Source organism: Microcaecilia unicolor, chromosome 4 (genome assembly GCF_901765095.1).
Source record: "Microcaecilia unicolor chromosome 4, aMicUni1.1, whole genome shotgun sequence".
Classification (NCBI taxonomy): Eukaryota; Metazoa; Chordata; class Amphibia; order Gymnophiona; family Siphonopidae; genus Microcaecilia; species Microcaecilia unicolor.
The window spans coordinates 317,552,245-317,573,244 of record NC_044034.1 but is presented as its reverse complement, the minus strand read 5'-3'; the positions used below and the strand labels follow the sequence as shown (position 1 = coordinate 317,573,244).

Genomic DNA, 21,000 nt, shown 5'->3' with positions numbered 1-21,000 from the left:
AAGATGGGGTGGGGATGGGGGGGGGGGGGGGTATAAGAGCCCCTGCAAAGACACCCTAGGAAGGGTCGAAGCTGAATGCAGCTTACTGGAGCAAATTATTTGTTTATTTTGCCGGATCGCGGTGAAGAAAGCGTGAATGAGGAGGGCAGGCAGATCTTGCAGGGTTTTCTTTTTGGATAAGGAGCAGTTTTCTGGAGGGTGGGAAGAAGGTATGGATCGGAGACTCAACGTGACTCCCGAAGCACTGAACCAGCTCCTGCGGGAGCACAATATGACCAGGGAAGAATTCATTGCAGCCTACGGACTCAAGCCCTTGGTCTATATCCCCGAGCTGCCCCTCAACACCAAGATCATTTTCCTGGCGCTCTACGTGTTCATTTTCGTCCTAGCTCTCTTCGGCAACAGCCTGGTGGTTTATATTATCGTCTGGAAGAAGGCGATGAGGACGGCCACCAACATTTTCATCTGCTCCTTGGCGTGCAGCGACTTGCTGGTAACTTTCTTCTGCATCCCCTTCACTCTCCTGCAGAACATCTCCTCCGAGTGGCTGGGAGGTGAGTCTGGGCTGGGCTTCTCGTCTCGGATCGGATAGGTCTTTCCAAGTGGGCTTCTCTTCAGGTCCCACCACAGATAAAAGAGGATAAAGTATGGGAGCTTGCGATAGGATGGGGGTAAGGATGTTAAATCTAATAGGAACAGAAGGAAAGGAGCTGTCCAGCACGGCAGCTGAAAGTGGATAGGTGCTTACAGCTGCCATCAAAGACTTGCATTTTGCCAGCCTCAGCCTCAAATAAAAGCTGACATCGTGTTATAATTGGGAGTGGGGGAGGCAAGTAAGAGAGTTGGGGCAGAACCTTTAGTAGGATGAGACAGGACTCTTATTTACAAATGTGTTAGTATTAACATACTTGCACAGAAACTGCTCCAGGTGTCAGCCATCTATTTACATAAAACAGGATAATAAGTGACGTAGACTTCCTGGCAATTTCATTGTATTTTTACCATCCATTGTTACTACCCCGTGCTTTCTAATTAAAAAAACAAACAAATCTTGAATATGAAAACATGATGCAGAAAACACTCCTGTTCAGGGCTTATAGAGCTCCTGCTGTGCTCAGAGCTGGTGCAAGGGTATTCCATACCCTCGGTGATGCTTCAAGCCCTTAGGCATCCCTCCAACCCCCATTCCAAGATTTTGATAATTAAACTCAACTATCGTGATCACCCTAATATTACCTCTGCCAATAATTGAGACATCCTACTTTAAATATTAACGTTTACTTTGCACTTTATGTATACCTAATATACGGGCAGGCTCAAAATAACCATGTATCCAGGTATAGGAACTATTTGAAAACTGTTTTCCCTCCTTGCAGGTTAAAGTCTGTGCTAATGAATCTTTGAATTGTGCTGCGGTCAGGATCTATTTATTTGCTTAGCTTGCAGCTACTGTGTGCTGCCTCCTTCCTCCTGAAGCCACCTTAGACAACTGCCTTGTATGTCTAATGCTTAAGCCAACCCTGACCATACTAGACACCCCTCCAGAATGAAAAGGTCACCCTTGATTGTTTTTTCAGATGAATAAGTTATTAAATAGCATAAACAGCTTTGGGCTAGTTTTTGACTGGCACATATTTCCCAGGAACCACTGATTATTGGTTTAATGAGTTGACACAGGTGGTCCTGCAGCCTGTGGAATTTATAAGATGGCGGTAGATGTGTTAGACTGTTGTACAGACATTCTGAGCCCACTCTCTCCCCCCCTCCCCCTGATATTCAAAACTATTTAACTGTCCAGGAGTGGCTCCCAGCTGGTTAAATAGTGTTTAAGCACCTAACTGTGGATATTCAGTGGGAGATAATCGGTTATCTCCCGCTGAATATCCCAGTCAGCGGCTAACTGGCTATATCACATGATCTAGCCAGTTACGTGGGAATATTCAGTGCCAAACTGGTTATGTTGAAGTCAAAATAGGCCGCTTAAATAGCAGCTAACTGGTTTTCGCTGAATATTGGCATAGCTGGCTAACCTTTTAACATCCAAAATAAACCTAGATATTCAATGCCAGTCACCAGAAATGGCCCGGCCTTGAATATCTGGGTTTAATGGTGGGTGTGAACAGCAAATGCGCTGTCCACCACCAGCTGAATATCGGGCCCACTGTGTCCTGAAAAACCAGATAACCTCTTTCTTCCATCTGAAAATATCATTGACCACAGACATTGTGTACTGACATGCTTCGTTCCTTGGGAAAAGGCTGGCTTCTTCTTTGACCTCTTATCATCTGACTGGTGACCTAGTAGTCTCCTGCTTCTGCGGTTATGAAACAACTGGATTTGATCTAACCCCAGTGCCATAAGAGACAGAACCCACGCAGCCTCTCTACACTTGGCTTTTAAGGTAGGAAGTTGAAAAGGATGACAAGGGAATTGGAACAGTATGTGACCACCACTGGGAAAATAAAATCATCAGAAACAAAACTGAAGCTTTAATGAATTCTGTTCGAGCAATTTGTAATAAAACAGTCTAAACCCCATCTGTTTATGTGAAAAAATAAATAAGTTACAGAAGCTCAGACCTGTAACATTTCACTGCTTATGTACTCAAGACATGAAAAAAAAAATCAGCCGGCCATTTCAACCTTTTGTTACCTTCTCTGTAAGCACCTTTTCCCAGAGATGGTCACATATTTGCCACTGGCGTGGACATATACATGATGGAAGCTTGCACCCCTCCTTCCTAAGGGGATCCTATAGCATATGGAAAAGATTTAAGGCCTAGGGTAAATAATATTCAAGTCCCTATAGTTGCCTCTTTTACGAGACAGAAAGTCATTATTTAAAAGCAAATGTTTGACAGCACATTTTCTCTTATTGATGTTTTTCTTTAATTCTTATGACTTATTTGTTATCTGTTTTTATTAATTATTGTTAATGCTTATTGGTTATCCACGTCAGAGGATAAGTGCGTTAAAAATAATTCAAATAAATAACATGCAAATAAATCATGCTCATATTCTTGTACTTAGTACTGTGAATTTAAGGGGAAACAAAATGTACAAGCTTGCATTAGAGGACTTCCCTGTCTCAAAACCCTTAGGATGAAAGGCAGAACATACACAGGAGTCATTAGAGTGGTACTGGATTGGGACTGCTGGGAGACAGGATGAATGAAAGTGTACCCCTCCCCCAAAACCTGGATGGAGAGGTGAGAGGTCACGGCAGCCATTTTCTATAGACAGCTGCAAGGGGCAGGAGTGAGGGATCTTCACTCCTGCCCCTAATACCCCCATTGGACCATCATGGATCAAAGGTAGGCCTGGGAGGCCTATCTAGATTGTGGGGGGTGGGGTTGGGGTGAGAGAAGGTGAGGGGCTTTTTCAGGAGGGGTGAGGGAAGGTGAGGGGCTGGAACTAGTAGTAGTTTTCAGGGGGGCAGGAGAGGGATTGCAGGGACCAAAAACAAAACAAAAAGTTATGCAGGTGGCGGCAGTATTCAGCATTGTCAACCGCATCACTACGTGAATCGAATTAGAACAGCTTTTGAGCTGTTCTAAATTTATCCACTTAGCTATGTGGGTGCCGGTACTGAATATCGTTGGCACCCACATAACTGCCAACTCCTCCTCTACGCTACCTCCTGTACCGCTCCTGAGCTGCCTGGCTGAATATTGGTGATTAGGTGGCCACAGGCGATTTAAGTGAGTAGGAGATTCACCTGCTCACTTAAATCACTTTGAATTTTGGGTACAATATTATTTAAATGTTATGATTTGGTTAAAAAAAAAGCTGTTTGGATTTATATGGCTTATTCATTGTGTCCCTGTACCCCATAGCTTTTTAGAATTTGCATGCACAACTCCTAACTTCTTCAAAATATCCCTCAAAATATGAGCAACAAACACCGCTGGAGTAGAGTCAAGGTTGAAAATATGTTGTGCATTATATCATAGTACAAGAAGAAAAATGACTAATGGATGCAGGGAACAGAGGAGAAGAGAAAAAAAAACAGTGAAAAAGAGACAAAGATAGAGACAAAAGAAGAAGATGAGGACAGAGGACAAGAGAGGGTAACTAGATCACAGCCACCTAATACTCTGGCACAATCCTACCGCAGAAGTTGTTTTGACAGGTCTGGGCTGTCAAAAAGAAAAGAAAAAGCCCAGACCTATCAAACATTCCAGAGCAGATCGCCTATCCCCAAGCCCTGCCTGGTAAGATCCGACCCGACGAAAGATGACCTGACGCTCCCAACAAAAGAGACCTCCCCTGGTGTGGTCTAGCACCCCCATTTACCCCAACCCAACCCCCCACACCCCAGGATACACTGGGTAGGGCAGGACAGGGCGCTGCCATTTTGGAGGCGGCACTGGAAGGAGAAGGGAGTGCTACGGGAGGGGAGGGGTTGGGGCTGCTAGAGTACCAGGCTGGGAGGGGGGTATTCAGTCGGGAAGGGGGGTCGGGTCAAGGGAGGGCACAAGACCACCAAGGAGGTCTCTTCTGTTGGAGGGGGTCATTGGGTCATCTTCCATGGGGGGTCATCGGATTGGGTCTGGCTGGGCCGGGGGTTCTTCTGTCAGGGGGTGGGGGGCTAGCAGACCCACTGGACCACCAGGTCTTTTTAGTGCTGGGGGGGCCTGGATGTCCACAGGAACTCCAGGCCTTGTGTTTGGTGGGAGGGGGGGGGGGGTTGGGCTTAGGTTTCAAAGGTCCAGGAGAAAATCCTAGACCTGTGAAACCTCTTGGTCTCCCCCATTCCTCTAAACCCTCCAAGCTCCAAGCTGGCGTAGGGTTTGCAGCAGAAGCAGCGCCCTTGTTTGGCGTGCTGCCCACTGATCATTTGGGAGGAATGCAGGAGACCCTCATTTGCAAGCATTTGCATGTAATTAGTGGTCAGAGCCAACAAGCAATTAGTGGTCAGAGCCAACGAGCCGGGTCATCTTCTGTTGGGTCGGTTTCTGACCAGACTGGGCTGGGGGGGGGGGGGATCTGCTCTGGAATGTTTGACAGGTCTGGGCTTTGTTTTTGTTTGACAGTCCGGACCTGTCAAAACAACTTCTGCAGTAGTATTGTGCCAGAGTATTATGTGGCTGTGATCTAGTTACCCTCTCTCTGTTTCACAGGTTCACCGGCTCTGATCCTGGGGTTCAGGCAAATGCAGGCGTTAGTTTGGTGCCAGTGGCCGCGTTTGCTTCTGATCATCTGGGCATAGGAGTTTACATTAATATCAAAACTCCTAATGACATCTTATCATTGCTGCGTTGGTTTTAGTCTTCGGGCTGTAGTCCCTGCAGGGGCTGTTTAGAGCTTATCCGCTCTTGCTATGCCAATCCTGTTTTACCTTGACTCACATTCTCACTCCTGATGAAGTGTAAATGAAACACAGTTCTGTGTCGGGTAAGAACTTTTATATTTGAAGACTAGATTCCAGTGTAGAGATTACATCTATATAAAGGACTATTACCACCATGCTTGGGCTCTTTTAAGGCTTTGTGTCTACAAATTTGCAGGATAATGCCAGCTTGCTCTCAACTAAACCAGGACACGCAGAAGGAATCAAGTTGTTGATTTGCAATCCTAAGAAAGAACAACTGGTGTTTCTATTTGTTGCTGAAGATCCCTTTGAATGTATCCATTAGGGTTTGATGGTTTCAAATGTTAATTTGCCTTCAGCAATGATAAGATGTCCTTAGGAGTTCTGACATTAATGTAATCTCCTAACAAGGAGCAATAGTCATGATTAAAGGTTGTTAATGTTTGCCTGACTTCTCCTGTCCAGGCAGCTAGATTTTCTGTTAAGGGTTTCTGTATTAGCTTGAGTTTAGCAACTGTAGAGATAAGATTTGTTAATGTTTAGTTGTTATTTTAGCTAATAGTGATGCTTGTCTGACAATATTTTTTGTGACTGGCTACATTTTTTCTAATTAGTTACCAAGCTGTCATGGATTTCTGCGGTGTGTGTTTTCTTAATGACTACTTTTTGGTAACAATAAATATTTTTCATATTTTTCTTATTTTGCATTCTAATGGTAGCCTTCAATTGTGTATTGTATTAAGAGGCACCTTTAGCCTCCAGTGTGTCCCCTGTACAGCTGAGAAAGTGATATAATTAATTAAGTTAATTAATGAGACTGATATATAATCAGGTGCCTCTTCCATGATATATAATCAGGTGCCTCGTCCATACCTGTGCTGTTCCTGTCCTGAATACTCGCTGGATGTATTTAAATTGTGATGATATTTGGTATGTGATCAGAGAGTGAAACAGTCCTTGCTGAGGGTTGCACAGACAATTTGCAGAGGGTGAGGCATCACGATGATTAAGGTCTGTTGCACCATGGACTACACAGGCTAAACTTCTTAACTAGAGAGAACCATGGACAAGTACACAGATAAGGACCAGGTAGACAATAAGGCTGTCTGCCATCTGTATGACTAAAGCTGAGGAGCAAGAAAACAGATTTGTACATTTTCTTTTTCTTTTTTTTTTTTTTTACCAAGTAAAACAGGTATATTTGGTCAGTATTTGGTTTGCCACCTCTTGCATGAACTGTATATTTGGATGGTTCTGACAGTAGTTAAAGCTAAGCCTACTTTAAATGAGAGGTAATATGGAAATCTGTTTAGCTTTACAAAACGTGTGAGCAGCAGGAGATTGTAGGGATAGTATGACAAATATAACGTGGTAAAGGATGTGTCATGGCTATGGCCGTGATTCGCACTCCAGCCTACCTGCTGCCATCAATGGGTGTTAGGGGCGGGCTTCACAACTTGTGCTGGGGCTTCAGGCTGCTCCTTCCATGCAGTGAACCGCTTGCGCTGAGGCCTTTGGTGAGTCAGTGCAGACTTTTCCCATGCTGCTTCCCTGGTGCTGGCTGATGGCAGATTCCCCTAAGTGCACATGCGCACGTCACGGGACAGCATTTCTAGGGCCCATGGCGGGAAGATCTCTAGAGATGGCCGTTGATGACACCATTGCTGGGGCCCATATAAGGATTCTTGCAACTGGACTATGATACCTTTGCAATGGGTCACCTAGCCTGGTCTAGAGTGAGTTGCAACCTTGTCCAGTCTGTGGCCTCAGCCATTATTCCAATTCTGTTCCTGTTGGAGTCTTCAGCCTTGTTCCAGTCTGTATCATCAGCCTTGTCCCAGCCTGTGTCTTCCACCCTGTTCCAGCCTTGTTCCAGTTTGTGGCTTTAACTTGGCTCCTGCTGTGTTCTAGCCTGGTCATGCAGCCTCAGGCCTCTAGCTTTCTCAGGCTCCAGGTTTTTGGATCTCCTGGTCTTCAAGTTCCAGCTACTCCCTGTCCTCAACTCCATTGAGCCAGCCCCAAATGGCTCTCTTAAGAGCCACAGTCCACCCTAACTTATCGAGGTGCCCCCAAGGGCTCTTTTAAGAGCTGTTCCTGGCCTAGATTCTGTCAGGCCAGTCCTCAAGGGCTCCGTTAAGAGCCACTCTCTGGTCTAGTCTTTTCTGGGGCATGACTCACCTGCCACCAGCTGTGGCCCACCTAGCCTTCGGGTTGAGTAGGCAGCGTAAACCTGACTGTGGTCCAAGGGCTTACCTGCCCCTAGTAGTGACAGGATGGTAGATAAAGACCAGTTGGGCTATCCAGTCTTCTGGGCTCATTTTCTGCTGCTTTTGTTCGATACCACTTTGGGCAGATGAGAATATAAATTCTTCTATTCCCATATTTAAATGAACCCCTGTTCTATCCTTCCTCCCATTTTTTACTTGACTTTTTCTGACCATTGCCCTCTATATCCATCCCAAACATCTCTAAATTCTATTGCTGTGCTGGGCCTCCACTACCTCTAAAGGTAGGCCATTTTAGCCTATGCTGCCTTCCCATTTGGCTCTTACCAACCCCGAGTCTCCCTCTCATATTTTATCAATCATCATAGTCTGTATGACTTCAGATGGTTCTACTCAGCCTAACTAATAAATTTTATTTATTTATTTATTCAGAACATTTATACCCCGCTTTATACCACTGAAAGCAGCCTCAAAGCGGCTTACAAAGAACTGAAGAAACAATTACAATGTCAGTAGAGAAAAAGGCATGGAGGAAGAAGGGAGGGGAAGAAACAGAAAAAAATAGAGATAAAGATGGTCCGCAAATATGATGACTGTGGGCGTTATGATGAAGCTCAGGAATAGGCTGAATCTCTGAGTCTGTCTGTACAAACTCTGACGATGAGAAGGCCGTGACTCTTCGAGTGAGTGTCGAGAGCTGCCGAGTCAAAACCGCAGGCAGCAGAAGGAGAAGACGAAAGTTGCCCATCAACCAACCACACCAGCTCCCCAGATGTCGGGTACAGCAACCAGGAGACGCAGGTCCAAAAGGCCCAACGGCCCAGCCGCAGCGATCAACGATCGAAGAGTGGATCAACGGATCACACTCAAAGAAGGCGGGGCCCAGGATGCCAAAGGGCCCAGCAACAACACCGACCATGTTGCCCGGAGCAGAGGCTGCTGTCTCCCCACAGCAACCGGAACCAGCAGCAAGGCAAGCCGGGACAGCCCCCGTTGAACAGCTGGTATGAGGGATTCCGGCGATCCCCAGCTGAGTTGATGCGGAGAAGGTGGAGCTTCACAACAGTAACTGAGCAGGCACACACCACACGCTCCTCCTCTCCAAGCACCCTCGTCAGTGCCCCAACTCACAGGAAGAAGGAAGAGAAAAGAGCCGCTCAGCTAAGCAACAGCAACAGAGCGGGAACAGTTCAGATGCATGCAGGCTCCCCACAGTGAAGAGAACACCGCAGCCCACTACCACACGATGAGGCAGGCCGCGGAGGACCAGCGGTTGAGCCGCAAACGCGACGGTAACAAGCGGTCCGGACGTGGATGAGCAAATGATCGGGGTTTCGTGGTGTTCAAGAAGAGGCTCAGGGCCAGCAAAAGTGAGCCCAACCGCCGCGCTTACAAAATTAACCCCACGGATGCTTGGAGCCGTCGGTGTCCCGTCCGTTACTGGCGGCCATCTTGAACATTCATGAGAGAGATTTGCATGCTATGGAGGTAGTGCATGTAAATTTCTCTCATCAATATTCATTGTGGATATCCTGAAAACCTGACTGGCTGTGGTACCTCCAGGACCAGGTTTGGAAACCACTGTCCTAGGACAACATACTTGTCAGGCACTCTCAGCGACCATAGTCTCTAGAACTGATTTGGTACTATCCCATTTCTGGAATCCTGACTGTTGACAAGATTGTTTTTTTAATCTTTTGTTTATTAAGTACAATTATTTCCTGATGTGGCTCATTCTATATAGTTAAGGAGAAAAGAGTTTTTGCAGTTGAAGTGTCAAATGGGTTTCTTGTTTAAATTCCCCTTCAAGTTCTTAATTAGGTTTCTGGAACCTAATTATGTATTTTATATTCCTGCTCAGCTTGAATAATTCTTTTTAGATAAACAAACAATAAATGTTAGCTCAGCTGTATGTACTGATTTAGTTACTAGGCTATGTATAATGCCAAGTTTATAGTTTTTCCATATTTTTTCTTCCTTGGAATTTGCTGTCTCTAATCCCCATTAATGTGGGTTTAGTTCCATTAGAATTTTTTCCTCTCTGACTACTTGACCATGTGACAAAATAAATTTCAAAAGAAAACTTTATGTGGTCAGTACATGCCATACTTCTTACTCACTTGGCATTATACATAACCAAATGTTACACCTTCATTCCCATCCAACAGATATAATATTAAGAGTATTACATTCTCCAGTCTCCATGGGGCAATACTCAACCTCATGTTCAACTCCTCCCTGGTATCCAGTTTCCATACTCATCTTTATGTTTAAATATTTTTATTGCTCAAGTAAACAAAACATAAGCACAATGCAAGAGGCAATCAATGCCAAATACCAATAATAATACAACGTCCAAGCTGACCAACATTTTATAGTATTTACTCCCACCACACCTCCTAACCCCAATCAACATTCTAGAACAAAACGTTTGATGCCACATGCTGTAGCAGTACTGTGTTAGAAGGTGGGCAGGGTTGGGCCATCAATTTTGTGCTAAAGGGTTCCTGCTTGAAAACCATTATAAATCATAATAGAATAACAATTTTCTACTATTTACTCTTATCCATTCCCTCTTTCAAAGCTTTGTGGTGCAATTGATTGGGCGCTTGCCTACCTCACCCATACGCTGAGGTCAGATCCCCAACTAGCATGGGATTTCTGTCAGGTAGCTGGCCTTTGGCCAACTTGGCCATCCATCCAGTTTCAGTCAGTAAATGAGCACCCAGCCTTAGCTTGGGGGGAAAAGGGGAAGATGACTGGGAAAGCAGCATCAAATCACCGTGCTGACAGTCTGCCCCCCCCCCCCCCCTCTTGCACACATGGGATAACAAAGGCAACCATGACACCCTAAGCCAGACCCTCATTCCACTCAACCCATAACACCACATAGACTTTGTAGATTAAATGGCAACAACTTGGCTGCAGATTTTTTATCATGGCTCTGTTCAAACACAACAGCCAAACAGGATACCCGAGCTACTGTAAGCTCTTAGAAGCTATAAGTAATGCACCCAGTCCGTCGCCATTAGCAAGACAGATCAATGCACTAAACACTGTCCCCAGGGCGCTCCCGCCACACAGCAAGATGCGCCCAACCCAGGTGCAGTGAACCCATCTGTACCAGTTATAGTTTGATGAATTAGCGCTATTTCACTCACTCAGGCTTGGGTATTCCCACCTTCCAAGCTGCACAAAAGAGCAAATTTTAAGCAAAGCAATGGGTGGATGGGAGGGTAGGCATCTCTCCTTCATGTCCTCGGGGGGGGGGGGGGGGGCAAAAGAGGGATCTTCTACTGAGCTTGTGGGCTTTGTCTTTCTCATCAGGGAGCCTGGCTTTGGCACAAAACCTACTTTCGGCCACCAGACTTCCCTGATGCTTTGCAGCAACCCCCCACTGCTGGGGCCTGGGTTCATAGGTGCACGGCACCATGTTAATGTCCGCTCCATGCACTTTGGCCCTCAGCTTCATTTCTTACTTTGGCCTTTGCCTTTTTTTGCTCTCTTTCACTGTTTGTGCTCATATACATTTTTAACCTGTACGAGGATGGACTAAGCCTGGCATAGCTAGAAATAAACATGTTTTTAAGGATAAAAAAAACTTCTAAGACAGGAATTGCTTGCAATAATTTACAGTCATCTTTGCTTGTTCCCCACCTCTCCTTCTGTCATACATATCACTCTGGACACAGAGAGGGTAATTTTATAACAGGTCACCTGGGTTAATAGGGCAAAAAGATGCCTATTTTTGGATTATTTTATAGACACATAAGTGCCGGTGGCTTTATAAAAAATACTATCACCAATTCTGCAGAACTAACACTTAGATTATAGGCTCTGAAATGTACACCTGATTAGGACAACTAGAAGGCCTACATGTTAGCATGAAAAGTATGTATGCATTTAAATTGCAACTCCACTCATGTGACACCCAAACTCCGCCCCTCAGCACACCTCCTGTACAAGGAAGTATTAGCTTGCAGCACGAATACTTTTAAGTGTTACCATAGGAACCAACTTTTCAAGAATAATTGGGGGGTGCTAAACCCAAACCACCAATATTCAGCACTATTTAACCAGCCAGAACGATTGCTGACTGGTTAAATAGCACTCAATTGGCTATCCGCTGATATTCAGTGGAGGATAATCAGCTATCTCCGCTGAATATCCCTGGTTAGCCGCTAGAAGATAGCCAGTTATTTCGCCCGATATAACTGGCTATCCACTGATTTTTTTTAAAGCCAGTTAAGCAGTCATATTTGGCTGCATGAAAACATGGGATATCATTGGCCGGTTTAAAGATAACCGGTTAAGTCTGAATATTGACTTAGCCGGATATCTTCTAACAGGCCAAAACTAAACCGGATATTCAGTGCCGGTCACTGGAAACAGCCTGAAATTGAATATCTGGTTTTAGCGCCAACTGTGGGAGTTAGCCGGTTTAACTCCTGCGGTCTGAATATTGGCCTCAATGGAAATTACTCCTTCCTGAATACTATCAAGGAGTTTGCCTAATATTGGGAGTGTTCAAACACCCAGAGCTGGCTCCTACAAGTGTGACCTAATTTTAGAAGAGTCTTCTACATGCTTAAACCATTTTATACATGAAAAAGGTTTTCTAAAATTATCCTCCAGAAGTCTTACCTAACCCTACTCCCTTAATGACATGCTCTCTCTCTTTTTCCATTAATTAAAGAAGTTGTTCCAGAGAGCTTCCTCTAGCATCTTTAAGACCTTAATTAAGCTATAGGTTCAGACATCACATTGACAGATGTATTGTAGAATTCATTTCCTTTTAATGAGCTGAGGTGGCAGTATAGGTGGGAGTAAGGAAATGGACAGGAATAGGGCTTTTTGTTTAAATTATCTATTTTTGGCCCAGCAGTGTCCTCCTGCTCCATTCAACTTTCATTTTACTTTAATTTAGCATGACTCCACATTGAGCTATGATGTCATAAGCCTTTCTGCACAATTCCTCTGAGATTTGTGCCCCCATTTTATATTCTTTCCAAGTTGATGTAGGCCAGTCATTTTAGCAATCATACTCAGCTTGGGGGGGGGGGGGGGGGGAGAGGGGACATATCATAGCACCTTTTGGATCCTGTAATTATGGGTCTTGTGTTGCTGAAGAGTGATGACTGAGATTCCTCTCCTTCCTTGAGGCCTGTGAATGCTAACACTGTCCCAGCCAACCAATTCTAACCAGGGATTTGGAGTTTAGAATAAAATTATTTGCCTTTCTAAATCTCAGTTCTAAGTGAATTACAATTCAGAAACAGAAGGTGTTCCTTACCCCAGAGGGCATACAATCAAGGGCTAGATTTACTTGAAAGTGCTACAGTCTTAGCTATACAAAGGGACTTATTTACTAATAATACATGCTAATGTGTAGTGATAGGGTACTGTGCTGTGGAGGGGCATTTTTGATATGACATCCAAATGGCGAAATAAACGTTTATTGGAAAATGTCTAAAAACTCAAGTCTATAAAGGAAGAAAATACTAAACATTTTCCAATATTTGAAAATACAAACCAAAAAAAAACATTTTGAAAGAGGACACACCGAAAACCTTATAGTTGTTCAGAAATAAATGTTTCCACCAATCGAAAATACACTACGCAAAATGTAGAATGGTGGTACTGTTCCCTGCATTGAGAAAATATCCATGGCAACAGCAGGGCATTCCTTCCACATGCAAAACGTGCATATATACCTCTGTATGTGGAGGAACGTTTCTCAGTGGGCACAGTAATGTCTCGGCATACGGAGCCCAAATTTACAATCCCAGAGACAGATCTCTTCGTTCTACTGTGTTCAGGCACAGAACACAGATATTTAACCACCACCACCTGCCCCCTCACAACGTCTCCATGAGGGCATGGAGAACCATCAGAGGCACCCCTGGCAAGGTGAGTGTGCAGCATTGCCCCCCAGGATCAGAGCACCACTCATGTGCAATCACTATACATAGGCAGGGTCACATGCAGTGAGGTTCCTTTTTTGTTGCAATATATACTAATTGCTTTTTCATAAGAAAGAAAAAGAAACATTGCTGAAATCAGAATGTACAGTATATCCAATGACAACTAATTATGGGGCCCCCCTCCACTAACCATGTAATGCTAAAATGAGGGGCTGCACATATCAGGACTCCTCCCCCCCCCCCTTGCATCCTGGCCCACACCTACATACTGATGGGAACCTAGGCAGCAGCTCACTAAATACATTGAGCCACCCAGAGTCACACTTGCTTTACCTCACTGCCTATCCCCACCTCCCAGCAATAGTGCACATGCTCTACAGAAGGTCACCATGCCATCCTCTATCCCCATGGCCACCTCAGCTCACACAGCACCTGGGCAATACATACCCACCCTGTCAACCCCCTCCCCCAATCTACCTGTTGCATCTGTAACAGGCTATGTGAGGAGTATTGCAAACATGTCAAAAATAATAATGTATGTGACGCCAAGAAGGCCCATCACCTGAACCCTGCCTCCACCAACTTGTGTTTTGCAGGCGCTTCAGGATACACCAGGACCAGGATCTGATGGGCCTTGCAGTAGAAGGTGGCCCTGTGGGACTCAAACCTGGCCCCAAAGGATCCGAGGCCACACCCCAAACCATCATGCTGTGCCTCCAGTAGGCAAAATTTAGATAATGGCAAATGTCTTAGGGCCTACCACAGCCTGCAATAAAGGTAGAATTAAGGTTTATCACCACAGTATTGGCACGGGTGTAAGGTCTATGGAAGCTTCTACCTAGTTCCCCCGAAGGGGGGGGGGGGGGGGGAGAATCACACAAGACTGCAGCTCCCTGTACACTCCCTTCTCCCGGGTCATGGCTGTAGGGCATCTGGGCCATTCCCAAGCTGACTCACAAGGCCAGGTATTGCCCTGTCAGATCCTGGGCCAGGCTGGCCCTTCAGTTGGTGAGGAGATGGCCAAGACAAATGTCTGAGAGACATGTGCAGGGTATGTGGATGGTGCATGCCCATGTCTCTTTCACAGATTCCTGGGCCAGCTCCTCACCAACTGAGAGACTGGCCTGCTCCCAGGACTTGGCAGGGCACCAAACCCCTCCGAGAAAAACTGCACTGGCTCCCAATCAAAGAACGTATTGCTTTCAAAATCTGCACTCTAGTTCACAAAATTATCTACGGCGAAGCCCCGGGATACATGACAGACCTCATAGACCTACCAACCAGAAACACAACAGGATCAACACGAACATACCTAAATCTCCACTACCCAAGCTGCAAAGTTTCACTCATTATTTTAAAGACCTCTGTCATATTTCCCATCAGCCATCTCTTCTCCAAGCTGAAGAGCCCTAGCCACTTTAGCCTTTCCTGATAGGGAAGTCATCCCATCCGCTTTATCATTTTTGTCGCCCTTCTCTGTACCTTTTCTAATTCCATCATATCTTTTTTGAGATGCGGTGACCAGAACTGCACACAATATTCGAGGTGCAGTTGCACCATGGAGTGATACAAAGGCATTATAATGTCCTCACTTTTGTTTTCCATTCCTTTCCTAATAATACCTAACATTTGAAAGTACTCCAACCTGTCTGCCCTCCTTCAGGTAACATAAACACAGTTCTATACAGATGCTAGCGTCCACCACTGCAGCTAATAGAATGTCTTATAAATTACTAAAAGAAGGAGAGACAGACACAGAAGGCTATTTTAATATGAGAATAAGCATTTTTATTAAACTTACCAAATAAGGGTACACTGGCATATGATTATTTCAGGTTAGATGGTACAGCAAATCAGTATAAATCAATCAGAATATTCATAAGCGATTCTCATATGAGAGTGGTAAAACCAGGCCGCAAAGAGCGTTTCCACAGTTATTACTTCTCTAACTATTAATGGTTACAGCTGTCAGTTTTATACCCTTTTAATCACATGCCTTTGTGTCAAAGATACATATGTCTCATTTCTTGTGCACTTAGTAATTTTCCATTATATCAGCACATATTAATATTGAAACTTACTTAATCTTACTTTTACAGTAATTTTGTCTATGCTAATTACCACAAAGGTCATTCACACTTACATCATAATTTTCCTGCAACCATAGTTCCTCTGAAACTTCTTATCACCTGTTTAGCTACCCAAAAATTCCCCTAAAATCAGCAAGGCTATAAACCATTTTACAGTGCAATCATATTTCTGTTCCTTAGCAAGCTGCATTCACTTCCTTATCAGCTTGTTGTTGCAAGCTCCTAGGAGAACATCTGCCATGCTAGCATCTCAGTGCAGTGACTGTACTTTTGACCTTTTATTGTGGCCTAGCTCAACACACAATGAAGCAGGCTACAGTTGAAAGCCTGTGCTATGGTTCTCTATGAGCCATGTCCAGCATGTCCCATACGTTCCATATTAGCACATTCTATTTGCTTTCATAGCTGCCGCTGCACACTGAGCGGAGGGTTTTAACATATCATCAACGATGACGCCTAGATCCATTTCCTGGTCAATGACTCCTAATGTGGAACCTATAGTTCGGGTTCCTCTTCCCTACATGCATCATTTTGCACTTGCTCACATTAAACGTCATCTGCCATTTGGATGCCCAGACTCCCAGTCTTGTAAGGTCGCTTGAAATTTTTCACAATCCTCCCGCGATTTAACAAATTTGAATAACTTTGTGTCGTCAGCAAATTTAATTACCTCACTAGTTACTCCCTTTTCTAGATCATTTATAAATATGTTAAAAAGCAGCAGTCTCAGCACAGACCCCTGGAGAACCCCACTATTTACCCTTCTCCATTGAGAATGCTGACCATTTAACCCTACTCTGTTTTCCATTTAATCAGTTTTTAATCCACGATAGGGCACTACCTCCTATCCCATGACTCTCCAATTTTCTCTGGAATCTTTCATGAGGTACTTTGTCAAATGCCTTTTGAAAATCCAGCTACACAATATCGACCAGCTCACCTTTATCCACATGTTTGTTCACTCCTTCAAAGAAATGTAATAGATTGGTGAGGCAAGATTTCCCTTCACTAAATCCACGTTGGCTTTGTCTCATTAGTCCATGCTTTTGATTATGCTCTGTAATTTTGTTCTTTATAATAGTCTCTACCATTTTGTCCAGCATCGATGTCAGACTCACTAGTCTATAATTTTCCGGATCACCTCTGGAACCTCTTTAAAAAATTGCGTTACATTGGCCACCCTCCAATCTTATGGTACCATGCTTGATTGTCAAGATAAATTACATATTACTAACAATAGTTCTGCAAGTTCATTTTTCAATTCTGTCAGTACTCTTGGATGAATACCATCCAGAGAAGGTCCAGGGAGTAGGGTGAATACCATCAGGTCCAGGCAATTTGCTACTCAGTGTCCCTCCGGGGTTTAAGGGAAGGTTTTGTAGGTGAAATGAAGAAAGGAGATTATCCCCTAATGTAGCTATAGTTATCTAGACATGAGAATATAAAGCAGGTCACAGTATGGGGCTTAAAAGTGGTCAAATACTTCTGGAGAACAAGGGCAGGTAGAAACCCTACTGAGATCCAGAGTACAGGACCACCACCATGATGGAAGCAGAACTCTAAGCAACCCGAGATCATTGTGTGAAAGGGGAACTTCAAATGTTAGACCTGCAGCAGGGATAATGACTTCAGAAGGAAGGGGGAAACAGACCCCTAAGAGAAGTGCTAATTTTGTGCCAGGTCACCAGCTGAATTTTTTGTTACCAATCTGAAACCTTTCTGAACTTGCTTCCTTGTTTCCACTGCAGCTGGAGTTGAAGGTGAAACCTAGAACCCCTTTGCTGGCTCAAACCTCGTACCTTGTTATTGTATTTACGTTTTTATTTTTTCCGAAACATTGCCACTGCTCAAGAGTATTCTTACTGACCATAGTGCACTTAGGGCTTCTTTTACAAAGCCACGCTAGCAATTCCTGTGTGGCAAATGAGAGGAAGCCCATTCAGTTCCTATGGGCTTCCTCTCATTTGCTGCATTGATAATCGCTAGCGCGGCTTTGTAAAAGAAGCTCTTATTTATTAACGTGTTTACCTTTAGTTTAGTTTTCAATTGACTCATCCTTAATGACAGTATCAAATTCTAATTAAATTGCATTCTCTCTAGATATCCACTGATTAATGCATGGTCTTCTAAAAAGACCATACTGAAAATAAATGAGAAAAGGCAAGCATAAGTTCGGGCTGTAACAATAAATCATAAATCTAATTATATTGAAATAATGGCTGAGTATAGTTTAAATATATCACAGACCAGACCATTGCTCCCTGCAACAGACCCTAGGAAAATTACTACCAGATAAATGACCCAATTTAGTGACATTCACGGTCAGTCAAGTTTATTTGCATTTCTGAACAGCTCACAAAGTGCCTTCCCTAGTGACAGATCCAACTGGAAGTTATTCGCAGTCAAAGGGCAGTATGCCAAGTGGACAGAAACATAGAATATACAACAAACAAGGGTCATAAAACACATTCTGCCTGTCCAGTTTCTTTCCAGGTACAGTATCAGTTGGTTTCCTCTCACTTCTTTCTCAGCAGCTGAGGATTCTCTGTGCCTGTTCTGGTTTTCCTGAAATATGGAGGTAGGCCGTGCACGTTAAACAAGTACTGCACATGGAAAGCTATATCAGTTGGTTTTCTAAGGGTGGTCCTGATGTAGGCCTGGATATGGATGGTGGAACCGCTCACATAACAATATTTATTTGGTTGGGACCAGAATCCAGACTGGTATAAACCAGGCGGCCATAGGCAATTACTAGACACGCTGCTACACTCTTCACTCAGTCAATTTGCCAGACCTGTCCAGTAGTTACGTTCTGAACCAACTTATTTACAAGTCTTGTTAGTAATTGAGCAACAATTGCAAAAACAGTCAATATGGCAGAAGTACTAAGCAAACACTATTTGCCAGACTTTATATCCCTTTCATATCCTTCATGCTCTGTGAAAATATGTGAATACCCTCTCCTTAATAACATTGTAGCAAGAAGTAAAAGTATATTTAAAAGGAGATAGTGACTTACGGTCTTGGTAGATGATGCTGTATGAGGCTCTTGAGGCTCCAAAGCAGGAGTAAACTGATGTGGTCCTGGTTTGAGGTGCAGATCCCAGAAGGCTTGTCACTGTAAGTGATGGCTGTAGTTTATCTCAGAATCTGGAGCTGTTTCAGGATCCTGTTTGGATGACTGCGTGACCCTGGTTGCCCAACTGGCATGTCTCCTTCACTCAGCTCTACGAGTTGGTGCAGCAGGTTCCCTATTCCCATTGTCCAAGTCACAGCACAAAGTTTAAGTGGTTACTGTCACTGTACTTGCTCCCAGACTGTCCTGACTAGGGTAGCCAGGTGTCTCTCAATCCTTCAATGTAGGGCATAGATGACTAAGGCCCTTAGGCTGGTTATTCTCCCCTCACAGTGCCACAGGGAGGAAGGGAGCCAAAGACAGGAATTTGTATCCTGTACAAGGTTTTATACTCCTGGGTAGTTCCCAAACTTTTCTCCTCCCTTGATTATAACACTAGACACAGGAAATACTCCTACTTTCTAGAGTCTGTTCAGGCTGGAAAGATCAAAAGTACTATGCCCATTGTTTCCCAGCAAAATCTAATTTATACTGCTTTTAGTAGGGCCTTTGGGTTTAATATGATTAAGCTTGTGTAGCAGAGGTCTCAATAATGTGTCCTAGAGTTCCTGTTTCTCAGTAAGCCTCTGGAGAGGGTGATGTAATGGAGGGTGAACTCCTTTATCAATCATAGGGCAGGAGGAGCGAAGGGCCATGTCTTCCATCACAGGAGTCCAGGAAGTAAAGAGATGCTGACTGTTCGCACCAGTTGGTGCCCTGCACAACCTAGGTGCTGCTTCCTAAGTGACCAACTTGGCCACTGACAATAGGACAATCATCCCCAACAGTGGCGTACCTAGGGTAGTTGACACCCGGGGCCGGTCATTTTTTAACACCCCCCCCCCCCCCCTCCAAAATCTAGTACTAGGCATGCCGAGAATACAAAACACTCAGGACCTATAGAGCAATTCTAGCATACCATAAGCAGTAATTTCTACAAGTCACACAAGGAAAAGGAAAGCATCTTAAACACTACAGTGAGCACTAGAACATCAATTCACCTACTGTAAAACAAAACCAGGCAGAATAACACAGATCGTCCGTCTTGCACAGTCAATGCCAACCGAAAGCCATGTCTTTTTCACAAACACAGACACACCCTAATCCACTATAGAATAAGCAATAATAAACTTTCTTTTTAGACAAAAATTAAACTGAACCCCCAAGATGCCAGACTCTGCATACAATGCAACACCACAGAAACAGAAAATGTCCCCTAGTACTGTGCAAAACATAAAGACAGCAGATGTAAATTTGAAAAAACTAACAAGTACCAATCACCACTTTACAAATTAACAAATAGAAATAAAACAAATATAGAAAATAAAATAATACCATTTTATTGGACTAATACATTTAACTTTCAGAGGCCAAAACATCCTTCCTCAGGTCAATACAGTATAGTGTTGTTACAATATCCTATCCGGACCTGAGGAAGGGGGTTTTGTTCTCCGAAAGTTAGCCAAAATGTATTAAAATTATTCCAATAAAAAGATTACCTTGTTTATATGTTCTATTATAAACATTAACACAGCTACAATACTACTTTATCCTAAAGCAAAAAAATAAAAAAATATATTTTATTTACAGTTTGTTGTCTCTGGTTTCTGCTTTCCTCATCTTCTTTTCACTGTCTTCCTTCCATCCAGCATCTGTCTTTCTTCTCTCTCTGCCATCCAGTGTCTGCCCTCTCTGCTGTCCCCTCCATCCAATGTCTGCCCTCTCTCCCATCTACATCTGCCCTCTATCTCTGCCCCTTCCATCCACCATCTGCCCCTGTCTGCCCTCTCTCTCTCCCCCTTCCATTCACTCTCTGCCCTTTCTATCGCTTCCATCCACTGTCTGCCCTTTCTCTCTGTCCGCTCAATCCACCATTTGCCCTCCCTCTCCCATCCATCTAGGGTCTGCCCTCCCTCTCACTCCCCTTCCATCCAGGATCTGTCCCCTCTCTGCCCCTTTTTTCCAGCCCCTAGTTCCAGCCCCACTATCCCACCAGTCCCCAGTTTCAGCCCCAGTCCCGAGCTTTAGCCCCCAGCCACTTCTCCCTGTCCCCTTTTTAGCCCCCAGTTTCAACCCCAGCCCTTTTCTGTCACCAGTCCTGAGCTTCAGCCCCAGCCACTTCTCCCTGTCTCCTTTTCAGCCCCCAGTCCCCACAATTTCAGCCCCTGCTGCCTTTCAGCCCCCAGTCCCAGTACTAGCCCTCTTATCCCACCTACCCTCCTTCAGCCCCCAGATTCAGCCCCCTTCATCCACATGCCTTGCCCCCCTTTTCAGCCCGACCCATTCTCCCACCTGACCCAGGCATGCCCCATTTTCCATCATGACCCCTTCTC

General features: G+C 44.4%; 1 protein-coding gene across 1 annotated transcript in view; it reads left to right on the top strand.

Annotated features, from left to right (window-relative positions):
- Window positions 1-211: 211 nt before the first annotated feature.
- Window positions 212-21,000, top strand: part of QRFPR (pyroglutamylated RFamide peptide receptor) — a 132,862-nt gene continuing 112,073 nt past the window's right edge. The window contains exon 1 of the mRNA XM_030199621.1: window positions 212-554. Within this exon, the coding sequence (XP_030055481.1) occupies window positions 212-554 (343 nt within the window). The remainder of the gene's footprint in view (window positions 555-21,000) is intronic.